General features: G+C 44.9%; 1 protein-coding gene across 1 annotated transcript in view; it reads left to right on the top strand.

Moving 5' to 3' along the window:
* The window catches only part of LGR4 (leucine rich repeat containing G protein-coupled receptor 4), a 285,300-nt gene that overhangs the window by 166,847 nt on the left and 104,399 nt on the right, over positions 1-14,054 (top strand). Inside the window, exon 4 of the mRNA XM_069221966.1 lies at positions 8,978-9,049. Within this exon, the coding sequence (XP_069078067.1) occupies positions 8,978-9,049 (72 nt within the window). The remainder of the gene's footprint in view (positions 1-8,977; positions 9,050-14,054) is intronic.

Raw genomic sequence — 14,054 nt, 5'->3', positions numbered from 1 at the left:
TTAATTGGGAAAACTCATGCCTCTATCAAGTTGGGTGTCGCTATAAGCAGATAAAACCCCGGACATATTATGCTTAGACGAAGAAGATTTCAAATACCTAGGGATCTACGTGACACTCAACACATGAACGGAACGTCCTGAGGGACCTGTAGGAGCTTCAGAACAACACGGACAGGTGGGGTAAACTCTCTTTAATGTTATTTGGAAGAGCAGCACCATACAAGATAATCTCCCTCCTGAAATTGTTATATTCCATTCAAAACACTTACGTGCACCTACCTGAGGATATATTTAGTAAGATACAGCATGGTTCATACATTCCTCTGGGGCGGAAAACACCCTACAATATCCCTGCAGAGACTCCAACACAACCTCTACAATGGAGGGATTGCTCTGCCTGACCTTAGAGCATACTATTGGACAGCGCAACTAATAGGAGTCAATGACTGGGTACACGCAACCGGAGACATCCTACATATATGCTAGAGAGGAGTCAGTTTACACGTAAATCACACCTGCACTTCCTATATGGGGGAGAGGGATACTCCCTCTTTCTACCCACGCAGTTAGCAATGGTGGCATGGAATAAAGCCTTGCAAATAGGGTGGTATGTGCAACCTACGCGAGAAACCCTGTGGTGGGAGGGTACCTACCTGAAAGAACTAGGGAAACTTTGGGAATGTCAGGCGTGGGATAAAATAGGCATCTCCAAACTGGGGAACCTCATAAGCAACGGAAGGCTCAAGACTTTCCCCAATCTACGGCAAGAATACCACCTTTCCCGGACACAACGCTACCAGTATACCCGATTAACATAAGCCTGCAGGCAGAAAACCTAGACATAGCAGAACTCCGGAATATGCCTCACTGGAAGGGAGGCACCTTATGGGCCAAATAGAAGAGAAAGCAATCTCCTGGATATACAGAACCCTGGGTAATTAAATGCCCGACAAACTCTGGCATCTGAGAGAAAGGTGGAAGGACGACATGGGGCCCCTAGATGGCACGGACTGGAATGCTGCCCTGATGCACCAGTGTGAGGTGGTCATCCATCTCCGACTGCGATTCATACAGTTTAAAATCCTGCTTAAGACTTACTGTGACAGGTTGAGGCTACATACAATGGGGAGGGCCCTAGATCCGATCTGCCTGTGCTGTGGGGGTGGGGGGTAAATAGGGGCATTTTCATGCACATGTTGTGGTTATGCCCGAGTATCCAAAAATACTGGTCCAAGATTCTAAGAGAATTGGGAGAGGTGCTCGAGGTACATATCCCGACTGACCCACGCTACATGTGTTTGGTATACCCATGGATGCGGAATTGCCACACCCTAAACTTTTTTTAGCAATCTGGGTCTGGTGGTGGTCAAACGGGATGTATCAAAACACTGGGGATCCTCTGAGCCATGTGCAGTGACTGAATGGAGAGCGGGACTGGATCTCTGCATGATGGCAGAGAAGGTGACCTACCTGGCCCGTGGTTGTTCACGGATATTCACCAAGGTATGGGGTCGCTGGAGGGCTTAACACGAACTGCAGGACACGCAACACCCATAGATGGAGACAACCCAGTTGACTGTCGGCCTACTGAACACCAGAGACGACAGACGTGACTGCCCCGGTAACATAGCTCTCTATTGGCATGACAAATGCCTACGTTATACCTGTAAAGCCTTTATACATGCAACTTTATTGTATCATTGTTTTTGCTGTCCCCCAGCCCGATGGGCCTGGCTGCTATGGTTGTATAGATCACAAATTAAAACAGTTAAAAAAAAAAAAAACTGATTTAGCCCGACAGAGGAGGCATGTACAATAGGTTTATAATAAAATGTTTTAAACATAGAATCAGATGACCAATCAGCTGCATGTCAAATATCCTCCAGCCTAGAACCAAATACTTAACTTTGGAAAACATGAACCCCCAGCTGAATGAGCTCCATAACTAGAAACCTCAATACGAGCCTCCGCCATGACCCAACGGACCCAGCAGGCAAAGGTCACCACCGGTTTGTAAGGTTTTGAGGACCCAAAAGTAACTGCCCATAGGGATCTGCATGACAAGCCAATGTGCGGTCTTTATATGCTTAACACATAACTACACAACGTTTACCATTGTGAGGAAAAGCGGGACATTCAATACTCCTAGACATAGTCTTTGTCTGTCTTTATATGACAAACTATACACCTTCAGGTGAGAATAACCTACCTGCTAGGTCCTGTGCTGTCACAGCAGATACTCACATACAGGAGACAGGGCAAAGCAACTTTTTCAACTTAGCCAAAAGTTGTTTTGTGGATAGCCCAGCATTATACAACCACTTTTTAAAAAAGAGATATAACTCAGTTCACATCCCACAAATGAGTGTATCTGGGCTTTGGAGTGTTTGCCACTGTAATACCTTTAAGAGTTTATACACCAACAGATGCATACTTAATGATTTGCCATTGAAGTGGTCCCGACCAGCAGATAAGGATGATCTGAAATTATTTAATGACCTGTAACATAATCCGGAAGAAGAACATTCAGAAAGGAAATAAGGAATATCTTTCAGACCTGGGCCCACAGGAACCAAATCCGGCTGAAGGCAACAGCCCACCCATTTCTTCCATGCGGAAGAATATCGTTTGTGGGTTGATGGAGCCCAAGCTTGTCCTATAAAGCCGGCAGCCTCTGCTGAAATTCCCTTGATTTGTCCATGTCTCCCGATATTTTCCAGGCCATGAGAGCCAGTTGGCCCTAAAAGGGAAGGGGGTGAGACAAGCCCGCTGGATCAGTCAGGATATCTGGAAGATGGGGAAGACTGATAGGTATCTCCAGAAAGGCCAGGAACCAAGACTGGGTCTTGCAGATGGTGGTCACCAAAATCAGTGCCGCTTCTGCAGTCAGAGCTGAGCTGCAACCCTGGGAACCATCATGAAAGGGGGGGGGGAAACGTGTAATTCACTTGGGACGACCAAGGTGTGATCCTCCTGGGAGGACCGATCCAGGAGAAATGCATCTGTGGCTAGTGCTGCTGGGTTTGGCCTCCAGCTGTAAAAGTCCTTCAACTGGCAGTTCAGTCTGGATGCAAAAGGGTCCGCCTGACAAGGGCCCAGGACCCAAAGAATCAAACAAAAGACTCTGCGATAGATTTGGCAGTCGCTGTGGCCCACCAGAAACCTGAAATTCAAGTCTGTCACAGTGTTGTCTTGTTGGGAAGATATTACGCCACTACTGTGATCTTATGACAAAGGCAGAAGTGCCAGAAATCCCTGACAATGTCCGCTACAAGGCGAGACAAGGTGCCTCCCAATCTGTTGATGTATCGGACCGCGGATACATTGTCCATCCGGAGGATGATGCAACAGTTGCTCTTCTGGGGGAAAAAGGGAGTTGGTCGCAATGGACCCTGCCAGGAGTTCTGAGCAGTTTATGTGAAGATGAGTTCTTCCGAGGCCCACCGACCTCTGGCGGAAACCTCCTCACACTTTGCACCCCTTCCCCAATGACTGGTGTTGGATTCAATGACTATGTTGAGCGGCCCTGAAAATGGCTCTGCCATGCCATCCTTCCATGTGTTGCATCCACCAGATGGGTTCCTCTTTAGCATCTTGAGAAAGTGGACTTGACAATTGTAGGTCAAACCTTGCTGAAGGTAGCAAATCTTCAATCTCTGGAGGGCCCAGGAATATCACTTGAATAGAAGAGGCTAGAAGACCCACTATTTGAGCTAAGGATCTCAGACAGCCTTCAATTCTCTGAAGATGAAATCCATCATCCAACTCTGAGACTTTGGGCCTTGACTGAATCGAATTAGAAACCCAGGATCTCCATTTGCTGAGCAAGTTTCATCACTAACTTGTTGTGATTGATGGCAAACCCCAGCCATTGAAGAAGGGATGCCGTCCAGGATAGATGCTTGAGGAGCGTTCCCTTTTCTTGGGCCAAAAGAATCTTGTAATCAAGATAAACAATCATTTGAATGCCCATTTCCCTCAGTTTTTCTGTCACAGGTTTTCAAATGTTTCTTGAAAACCCAAGGGGCTGAGGACAGCCCACAAGGGAGGGCTAGGTTTTGAACCAATGTTTCTGCTATTGGAATTGTAGAATATGCCTGTGAGGAGGGAATATGGGGACTGAGACAGCCATCTTTTAAATCCAAATGTACCATCCAGTCCTTTTCTTGGAGTAGGTTGCAAAGCAGATGTGCACCTTCCATTTTGAAGTGACAGTAAACCACCCATTGAGTGAACTGCCTCGGGTAGAGCACTAACTTCAGATCCCCACCTTTCTTTTGGCCCAGAAAAATATTGCTGCAGACGCCATTGAGATGAGGTCAAGGAGGAGCAATGGCCTGTTTCATCAGAAGTTCATGAATCGCAGAGTTTATAAATCTCATGTCTTGTTGGGGAAAAATGGACAGGGGATTGGATCAAGGATTTGGTCGGGGTCTACGAAAATTCTAAATGATAGACATGGACAGTGTCCTGAACCCATGTGTCCAAGGAAATTTTGACCCACTTGTGAACAAAATGACAAAGTCTGCCACCCAAAGGCATGCCAGCAAAGAGGCATTACCTGTAGCGTGAGAGTTGAAGGAGGCCTGACCGCCTAGATTGACACCTTTGTTGTAACATCCTCAAAAACCTCAGGGTGAAGGGAATGAAGCCAACCTGTGAGCTGTCTTGCCAGTTCCCTCGATGGCAGAAGGCAAAAACTCTCTGTGGACCTTGGGATATGGTTCTTCCGGCCAGTCGTCCACGGCCGGCCATTCGTAAAAGGGGGTTGAAAACTTTTTATAGGGACTTTTGGGTCTTGTCAAGGGAAGCAAACGTATTGGCAGACTTTCCAGTATCTTTTATCCAAGTGGATCCCTTATAGCCTGCTATTGTCTAAGGGACCAGCTTCAGACGTAGCCAATTTACCTAACTTGGGATCGATTCTCATAAGTGCAGATTTGTGTCTTTCAGATGCAAGTGCACAATTGGCATTACTGAGCAGACATACCCCTTGTTGAGCCCACCCGCCAAACGTCAGAATTCACTGCAGTGCCGGTTTCTTGAGCACTTAATGCCAATCTAGAATATTCACTAAATGCCCAGAGATGTCCAGATATTTATCTTGGCAGGCAGTAAGGGCACGATCAATGCCCTTTTTGGGATCACATGAGTATTTCTTCAAAAAGGTGATCATGCTTGAGTCAATGTCTGGAGTCTGAGGCATTTTGTGAGAAGGGTCTGGTCTGGGACATTCTGCCTGAGTCACGAGCATACCTCTTTCTCAAGGCTTTCACGAAGGTGAGTTTGCATGAATTCCACCACCGCAGGGGCTGGTGTCCAGTTGAAATACCTGTAGTAAATGATATTGCTTGCCTCAAAGGTAAAGGGGTGTAGGAAATGGAGTGTGAGGACCCTGTGTGTGGACTGTTAGATCTTTTCCACGTATGTGTGGGTTTGCTATTATCAGATATAGGGGAGGAAACAGAGTTAGAGCCAGAGCTTGGGTAAGTGTCCTGCATTTAGCGCTTTGGTACTATGTATGTTCCCCCAGGATTCCCTGTGATAATTTAGCAAAGGTGTCTGAATGAGGCCACTGGGAGGAAGGGACCAGCTCAGGAAGCGATTGGAAAGACCCAGAGGGCATGGGAGAGGTGGGAGAGGGAGCTGTAGGACTTCCAGAAATCTCATGTAGGCCTTTTAATAGGCGTATAGTAATAGGCAGCAAGGCTGTTGAAAGTGCCTTGTCTAAAGAGGGTTGTACCGAGCAATCAATCACCTCCGCAAGGCCATCATCAAAATAGTAGCCTGTGGAGCATCAAAGAAAGAGGTGGTCAAGATGGTGTCTTACTGTTTTGGGGCTGTTGAATGGACAAGGGGACGCGGTTCAAAGCGTCTTGGGTTATGTAGTTCTTTACATATATGTTCTCATTTTCATTGGCTGCTGTTTTGGCATAGTAAAGAGAGAGAAAGCATAATTTGAGCCTCTGGTTCTGCCATAGAATCCCTGTGGCGACAACAAAAACACCTTCTTCTCATTGTCCGCCTCTAAATAGAGCAGGGTGACTGCAGCCAGAGTCCGTTCTCCACTTCCTTACTTAACCTAGCACTAGACTGCCTACCTCACCTATTGTTTAGGTGTAGAATTAGACAGTCGCATTGCCCAACTCCGCATATAATAGTGACAGTTTTGCTGCCACAGTATTGATTGACTTGTTCGTCATGAATAGGCCCTGGAGTTTTTAACTGTTCTTGTATCTGAATGTTGCAAATTAAAAAAAACTGATGATGCAATATGTATTGCAATTGCATTTATTTATTTAAAGTGCAGCCGCACAATGTTACGTTTCTAATTACGTTGTGAAAAAAGTAAATATTTTAACTTTAACTAAAAAATGGGTTGCTCAAAACACCTCTTAGATTAAAGAATTTTATAAACTGTAGCACATTTTCAACATAGAATTCTGGATTTGCAATGTACTAACGTCTATTGTAATTGTATCAAAGCATGAAGGCATACATTGCCAGAGTCACTTTACTAAGGCTGCACTGCATTTGTTCAGATACCCTATTGAGTGCAGAAATGCTAGGTTGGCACTGTGCTGACCTTTTATTATGCTGAAATGTCAGTGCTCGAAAGTGATAGTTGCTGAGGGGTGAGTGTACTGTAGAGGTACTTACTGAGAATGCACTGGACTGGCTGACATTTTCACATGACAAGACACACTACTCATTCTAGCTAGATTTACAAATGTAACAGAAACCTAAGAGAGCAGATTTATGTCACACTTGTCTTAGATTTCTGTTTGTTTGGGGAAGGGTCTCTCTCCTGAGATTCAGTACATGCACTGTTGCCTGCAAGACATTTTACTAGCCTGCAGGGGGCTTAGAGCAAGGCCATTGCTTACTACTGGTTGGCTTCATCATCACTCATTTCCTTACTCGTTGGTCAGTGCATGCCGGCTTTGCATCCTCTTCATGTGCTTGTTCCTCCTATGGAGCATGGCCCAAGTACTGCTTTCTTGTCCAGTGAATGTTCTTCTACTGCTCATGCTTTAAGGCATGGGCTACTTTTGTTTTCTTTTTATTGGAAGCACTCCATAAGGGCATGTGTTTGAAGACTGTCTCTCCCAGTCTTGCTCCACCTCAGCCCTTCCTCCAGCGTTGTGTTGCTTATTCTCAAAGTGGTGAGATTGGAGGTACTAGCTTGGTGCATGCATGCGAGGAGAGAAACCTGCTGTCTCTCAGATGGGTTCATGCAGCGGAGAGCAAACAGCACACCGGAAATCCAGGAATCATGTCTACGTGGGTGCAGCATACAATATCCTCCCCAAAAGTCTTTAGCTGTGGGTAGCATTGGTTTTGTTGCTGCTTCACTTCTACGTTTTATTTTGTGGCATACGTTTTGGAGGTGGGAAAAGGAAAGTTGCCTGTAATACTTCCCAAAGTCAGGGCTTCCTGGCTTACAAGGTCTCTGGGGTCTTTGTCTTCTACAATGTCGCCCAGGGCTCTCTGTATAACCTCTCTGAGCCAGGGGTCTCTAACTCACAGGGTCTCAAACTTGTGCAGTGTGTCCTTTGGAACACTTCCAATGAGTTTTTCCTTTCTCAAATAGTATTGGGGATCTCGGTCTGTGTGCAGCCAGGGGTTTGCGTGCAACCTTTCAGAGCCCGGGCTTCTTGCTTCACATGGTGTAAGGACTACCTGTCTCAAAGTCTCGGGGGCTCCGTCTCACATGGGATCTCACAGGGGTTTCCACACAGCGTTCCGGAGCCAGAGCAGGACTCCAGCACTCGTTTTCTGTGATGGGTTACTGCTGGGCCCCGCCAAGTGTTTTCAAGTCGGGGACTTTGTGTGGGACAAGCTTGGATGTTCCATCTGAGGCCAAAGGCTCAGTCTCAGTGACTGGCACTGGGCTTCCTTTTTCACCAGAGTTGACCAAATAAGCTGTCCCTAGAGAGAGATGTGGTGGATGGAGTCCCCTAGGGCAATGTCTGGCTACTGTCCAGGGTCCCAGAAGATCATCCAATGCCCTCCTCCCTACCTAGCTGGTACTCACTGCAAAGCGACCCAGAGAAGTCAGTTGTATGATATGAGCCCAGAGTGTCCTGTAGGGCTAGGACAAAAAGACATGCTTGGAGCTGTTTGGTATGTGAGTGACTGTTTCAGCCTCATCATCCTTGCAGAGGCAGCACTGCCTGATATGTGAGTGACTGCCCTACCGCATTATCAGAGATGACTTTGGGAAAACTTGCAGGCAGCTTTAGACCTTGACAAAGCTAAATAGCTCTGCGCTTTTGCTATGCATGTGAATGTGCAGAGTGATTGAAAGGTAGGGGAAGAATCATTATGATGCGATCAGTAGTGATCCCTCCGCAGTGCATCTCTTTTTAACTTACTTGCACCTTTTCTGTGTAGCAGCTTTGCTTCTGGTGTACCATATGACTAGAGGGAAAATAAATTGGCAAAGTCTATAGACCCTCGCATGTGCGAGACCTAATGGCTTTTCTGGTGCTTGTTTTGCAGGATGGGAGAGAACCTGCAAAACAGGTAGCTCATTTTCGATTCTGTGGTTTTGTGCCTGTAGGTGGAAAGTTAAGGACACAAAAAACTTTTTTGAATAGGGCCTACAGATTATTATTTTTTAATATGGAGATTGTATTTTTAACACCCATTTATTTAAAAACAGAGTATATCATTTTCAGGCTGACCTGACATTTCCTTTCTCCCACTCTCCCACTTTTGCTGCCCTTCTGTTTGGTATCATTTCTTCCTTCCGTTGTCGTTTGATGGGATCATGATAATACAATCCACTCTATATTTCGTATTCGACAGGCAGGTGATGAGTCAGCAGTCGGTAGACCTACAAGCTTCTAAACAAAATGCTGATTGCTGAAATTATAAATAGCCTCCCATAATAGAAGATTTTCTATCTTCTTTACGGTCTTTAGATGATTACACACACTGAAAGTTTTTTGTTTTGTTTTTGTTTTTGCAGAACACTGCAGAATAACCAGTTGAAAACCGTCCCAAGTGAAGCCTTGAAAGGACTTAATGCGTTGCAGTCACTGTAAGTGTTCTCTTTTTTTTAATTATTTTATTTTATTTTATTTTTTTACTTAGTTTGTGTTTTTGTATGCACGTATGTTGTAATTCTAAAACAAAGCAATAACTATCAATGTTATGTTTTCCCCAACACATCATGTTTTAGTGAACCGTACCGAAAACCAATGAAGAGCTAAAGTGTAAATGAGCAGGCATGCTCTCTATACCTGTTCTCCCCAGAGAGGAAAAACAATATAAAATCTGTAGGGCATCCTGTCTTCTGCCTGCAATGCTTGTTTCAAAGTTCCTCACTTTACAAACTCTCCTAGCTCATATCAGTGGCAGGCAAAGCTGTGCCCATAGACATTCTCTCCACCAGTTGGGCACGGCCTTCCTCCTCCTCACACAGGGCAGTGTGAGCTCTCTGGCCAGGGTAAACAATTACAAATGGATGAAGACTTCTGCTGGGAGGGATAGGCGGGCATGCAGAAGATCATAATCGAGTGGCATGGTAAGGTAGGTAGAAAAGACTTATTTAGTTCAGTTTCTGGCATCCTTGATGTAATTCGTGTGATTGCTTTAAGATTTCTAAGACGTTATGCTGGGTGACGGAAGGAGCAAAAGCCAAGTGGGCTACAGTATTGGGGAGAGGTGTGGGTAAATGCCTTTTGCTAATAGAAACTGTAATTGCATCTGTACAATGGCGCTAAAACTATTGTTCTTGATTTGTGACAGAAGAGGCTTTCTTCCTACTGGTTTCTATGGCTTTCTTTTTGTTCCAAGACTTCTGGGGAGTTTTGAATTAGAAGTTTGGTTTATTCCCTTGAAGCTGAAATACTCCTAATGATTCTGGTATGCATGTGGTATGCATCTGCCTCTTCTGGGACACCAGTTTACAGTGTCTTTTTCACCCCCTCTAGTTTATCTCAAATCATACCTATGTGGGAGATAATTGATAGTGAGATCAGTGCTGGAAGTACTAACTCAGTTTACCCAGGTCTGTTTAGATCCACTTTTCCACAAACTCAAATCTAGATTCATAGACATTTTTAGGCAAGTTTAGTTGTGTATCGCAGTCACCAGTGTGTAGAACTGTCCGCTCTGTAGAGCACTGCCATCATTTCTCAAAATTATTTAAAATTGCTGAAAGCTCTTGAGGTTTTTTTTGTGCGAGAGGGTGTAGAGATTTCTAACAGAACCATACATCCACAGTGTTGTTGGCTGAAGATCACTGCTGCTTTGCAGTACAGGGAAATGTTGCTTTGTGTACAAAACCCCATTGCATGCTCTTTGTCCCCAGTGTTCTTACAGAATGGAGCGCACTTCTGCTTTCAAGAGTATGGAGTTGAAAAAGCACCATTCAGGCTCTTCGTCGTCCGTGTTTTTACAGACTTAGAAACACTGCTGCTTTTCAGTGAAGGGATGATTGAGTTCGGAAATCACAATCCAGTCACTTGTGTTAAGGACAGAAGGCAATCATGAATGCGTATCTGCTTGTGTTCCCACTTTGCTTCGTCACTTTCACTTACTGTTGGACATGTGGAGGTAGCAGAAGTCCCAACACACATTTATTTCTTCATAATGCTTCATAAGGGAATACAGATTTAAATGGGACAGGTACCATTTGTAGAAAGAAGGGATTTTTTTAGGCCCCCCCCTCTACTTGTTGTCCTCACCAGTGGCAGCTGTCACAAATGTCAAGGAGGCGGCAGGGGGACGATGGGGAAGTGGTAAACGGGGAAAAAAATACTTACTGGTTCTTCGCCTCCACCCACTATCTCCTTCTGCGTCACTCCTCTTCTAGTGTTCAAGCATTCATTGGGACACCAGCACAAGCTCCCCAGCAATCCTGGTGCTGCTTTCATGCTAAACCTGGCATGAAAGCAGTGTCCGGATTGGTCTGAGTGGCAGTGACTGCTGCTAAGACACAGCCCTGAAGTTTGTGCAGTTTCTCCAGCCCGGAGGTTAAATACATCTAGGCTGGAGAAACCCAAGTGTGCAAGTGTGCTTGGCCAGCCTGAGAGAGCAGGCCAAACACACATGCGCACTTAGGTGCACTATCCCCTCCCGTGGCCCGCCCCTCCTTGTACTGCTAGCTGAGCCATCAGATGAAAAATAAAACAATATTAAAATATCGTTTTATTTTTCATCTCCTGGCTCTTGGCCGGGGGGGGGGGGGCGGAGGGGGCGATGCTCCTCCGCCATTGCGGAGGAGCCGACCCTGGTCCTTACACATAGGTATAGCATGTGCAGTTAGAGTTTGGCGAGTACATGGCTGTCACAAAGTAGAGCATAGTGGTCACAGATGAAGTACTTTTTTTGGAGGTGAATGCCTTCTATTATTCTGTACCACAACACATGACAAATACGTTGCGTGCTGGTTTCAGCAGACTACCCATATCCTCACGTTTGTGAGGAAATACAACCAATATAACTCATCTAAAAGATAAGCATCTTGGGGGTTTTAGCAAGCAGCCGTGGTCCACAATTAAAAGCATAGAGGACATAATTATAATTGTAAGTTTGTCTGATGGAACTCTATTGGCTCCCCTTGTCTACCCACACAATCTTCAAAACTAGCTACAGCATTTACAGATCCATCATGACCAGCACTCCTGCCTACCCTGCAAAGAAGCTCACAATCTCTTATGTTACTCTGCATACCCTCAACTAGGACACTATCAGACTGTGTTTTTTTTTTTTAAGAAGTGTAAAAATTTAAAAAAGCACAGCACAAGCATTTTCCATCTGTGCACCCACAACCTGGAACAGCATCCCTGTATCCATCAGGACTTCCCCAATGCTGTTCTGATTTAGTAAAGAGCCGAAGAATCACCGCTTTAAAGAACACTGCGTCACAATGTATTAATTGTCCATAGACCTGCTATCTCCCCTATGATTCATTTACTTTATGCTGCTCTCTAACCCTGTAAAATGCACTGCTGATTTTTGGCCCTATGGAAATACCACACCAGATACAATTATCTGATGCTGACTTGAGCATTTTTGCCATGTTGATAGGCATGTTGAGGGTAAACTCCCTCAAACCCTACAGTCGAGCCTCACATCGGCAGCCCAGTCGCAGTTTGTGATAGTTATTTGTTTTTGTTTTTAATTGTCTCTTCCTTTTAACTCCTTCGCTGCCAGGCCTTTTCCCCTCCTGTGCCGAGCCTTTTTTTTGGCTATTTGGGGCAGTTTTCGTTTAAGCCATCATAACTTTTTGTCCACATAAGCTACCCACACCAAATTTGCGTCCTTCTTTACCAGCATCCTAGGAATTCTAGGGGTACCTATAGTTTGTGGGTTCCACTGAAGGAGACCAAGAAATTAGCCAAAATACAGCAAAAAGTTTGTTTTTTTGAAAAATAAATGGGGGAAAAGGGCTGCAGAAGAAGGCTTGTGTTATTTTTTTTTTTCTCCCTGAAAATGGCATCAACAAAGGGTTTGTGGTGCTAAAATCACCATCTTCCCAGCTTTCAGGAACAGGCAGACTTGAACCAGAAAACCACATTTTTCAACACAATCTTGGCCTTTGACTGGGACGTACCCCATTTTTACTATTTTTTGTGCTTTGAGTCTCCTTCCAGTTAGTGACAAAAATGGGTGTGAAACCAATGCTGGATCCCAGACAGCTAAACGTTTGTGAAAAGTAGACAAAATTCTGAATTCAGCAAGGGGTAATTTGTGTAGATCCTACAAGGGTTTAATACAGAAAATAACAGCTGAAATAAAAAATATTGAAATTGAGGTGAAAAAACATCCATTTTTCTCCACGTTTTATTCTGTAACTTTTTCCTCAAATGTCATATATATATATTTTTTTTATTGTTTTATTAAGAATATAGGGTGATACATAATATATAGAAATATACTTTCAAAGCATTTTTTAACAACATGAGGTTCTGTAATAGGTATATAAACTTATACAAATGTTCCAGTTAGTTGGTCGAAGGATTGTGAATAAACATTTAAGAGAGAGTATGTAGAAGAGAGAGAAGAGCTGGGAGAAAGGTTAATCACGGGGTAGGAGAAAGGTAGAGATGTCTTATAAAGTAAGAGATAGTAGAAGGAGGTTGGGGAGAGGATTGATAAGTGGGTAAATGAATAAGTGGATAAATGAATGAATGAGGGGAGCAAGGGCCCTGGAGCTAGACTGATGGGACTAGAGTGTGCGTTGTTCCATTATTCCCCCTCTGATGTGAGTTGTCGCGTGGAAGTGGACAGTGTAGTATATGTACCTGAATTGTTATGATATGAGGCAAAGTAGAGGTGAAGGTTCCAACACCTGAGGAAAGATAGCGCCAGGAGAGGGGTGAACAAAAAATTGTCCGTGGGGGCATGCAAGTTGAGATGAGTTCGTTTAGAGAATGGGTTATTCTTGTATATGCTAAGTTATCAAACACTGGTCGAATGAGAAGGCAAGGAGAGATGTCTGACTACTCAGTCCGAGGTCCAAGGCGTTTGCCAAGGCGGGAGATCTAGGCAGTAGAAGAAAAGAAAAAGAGAGAAAGGATGAGAGAGGATAAATGGGAAGAGGGAGAGAGCGGGGGGGGGCGAGAGGAAGGAAAACAAAGGGTTCTGAGGGGCGGTTGATGCTCATCGACCGTTGGCCATTGACCATCTGCCAGCTGCTTCATGATCTTGGCAGGAAGGGGCACCAGACTTCCGCGAATAGCACTGCTTGATCCTGCAGGTTGTAAATTACCCGCTCGTGGGTGGCAGTTTGGAACATGGCTGTCATCCATTCTGTCGGTGTAGGGCAATACTGGACCTCCAGTGCTGGAGTATGCATATTTTGGCTGTGGCAATTGCTGTATGGAGTAACCTTTTATGGGCTCGTGATGGGGAAGGGTATGGGCGTGTATCGTGTAAAAGAATCAGTGGCGGAGTCGGGTTTGGTATCTATATGAAGTCTATCAGGGCGTGGCGTAGCGCATCCCATAAGGGCTGTATCGTCGGGCAATGACATAGGATATGAAGTAAATCACAATGGGGTTCTTTGCATCTCCAGCATTTCGAGTGTGGCATCA

The sequence above is a fragment of the Pleurodeles waltl genome, chromosome 3_1, assembly GCF_031143425.1.
Source record: "Pleurodeles waltl isolate 20211129_DDA chromosome 3_1, aPleWal1.hap1.20221129, whole genome shotgun sequence".
Classification (NCBI taxonomy): Eukaryota; Metazoa; Chordata; class Amphibia; order Caudata; family Salamandridae; genus Pleurodeles; species Pleurodeles waltl.
Note: the sequence above shows the minus strand (reverse complement) of the source record. Positions and strands in the feature narration are given on the sequence as shown.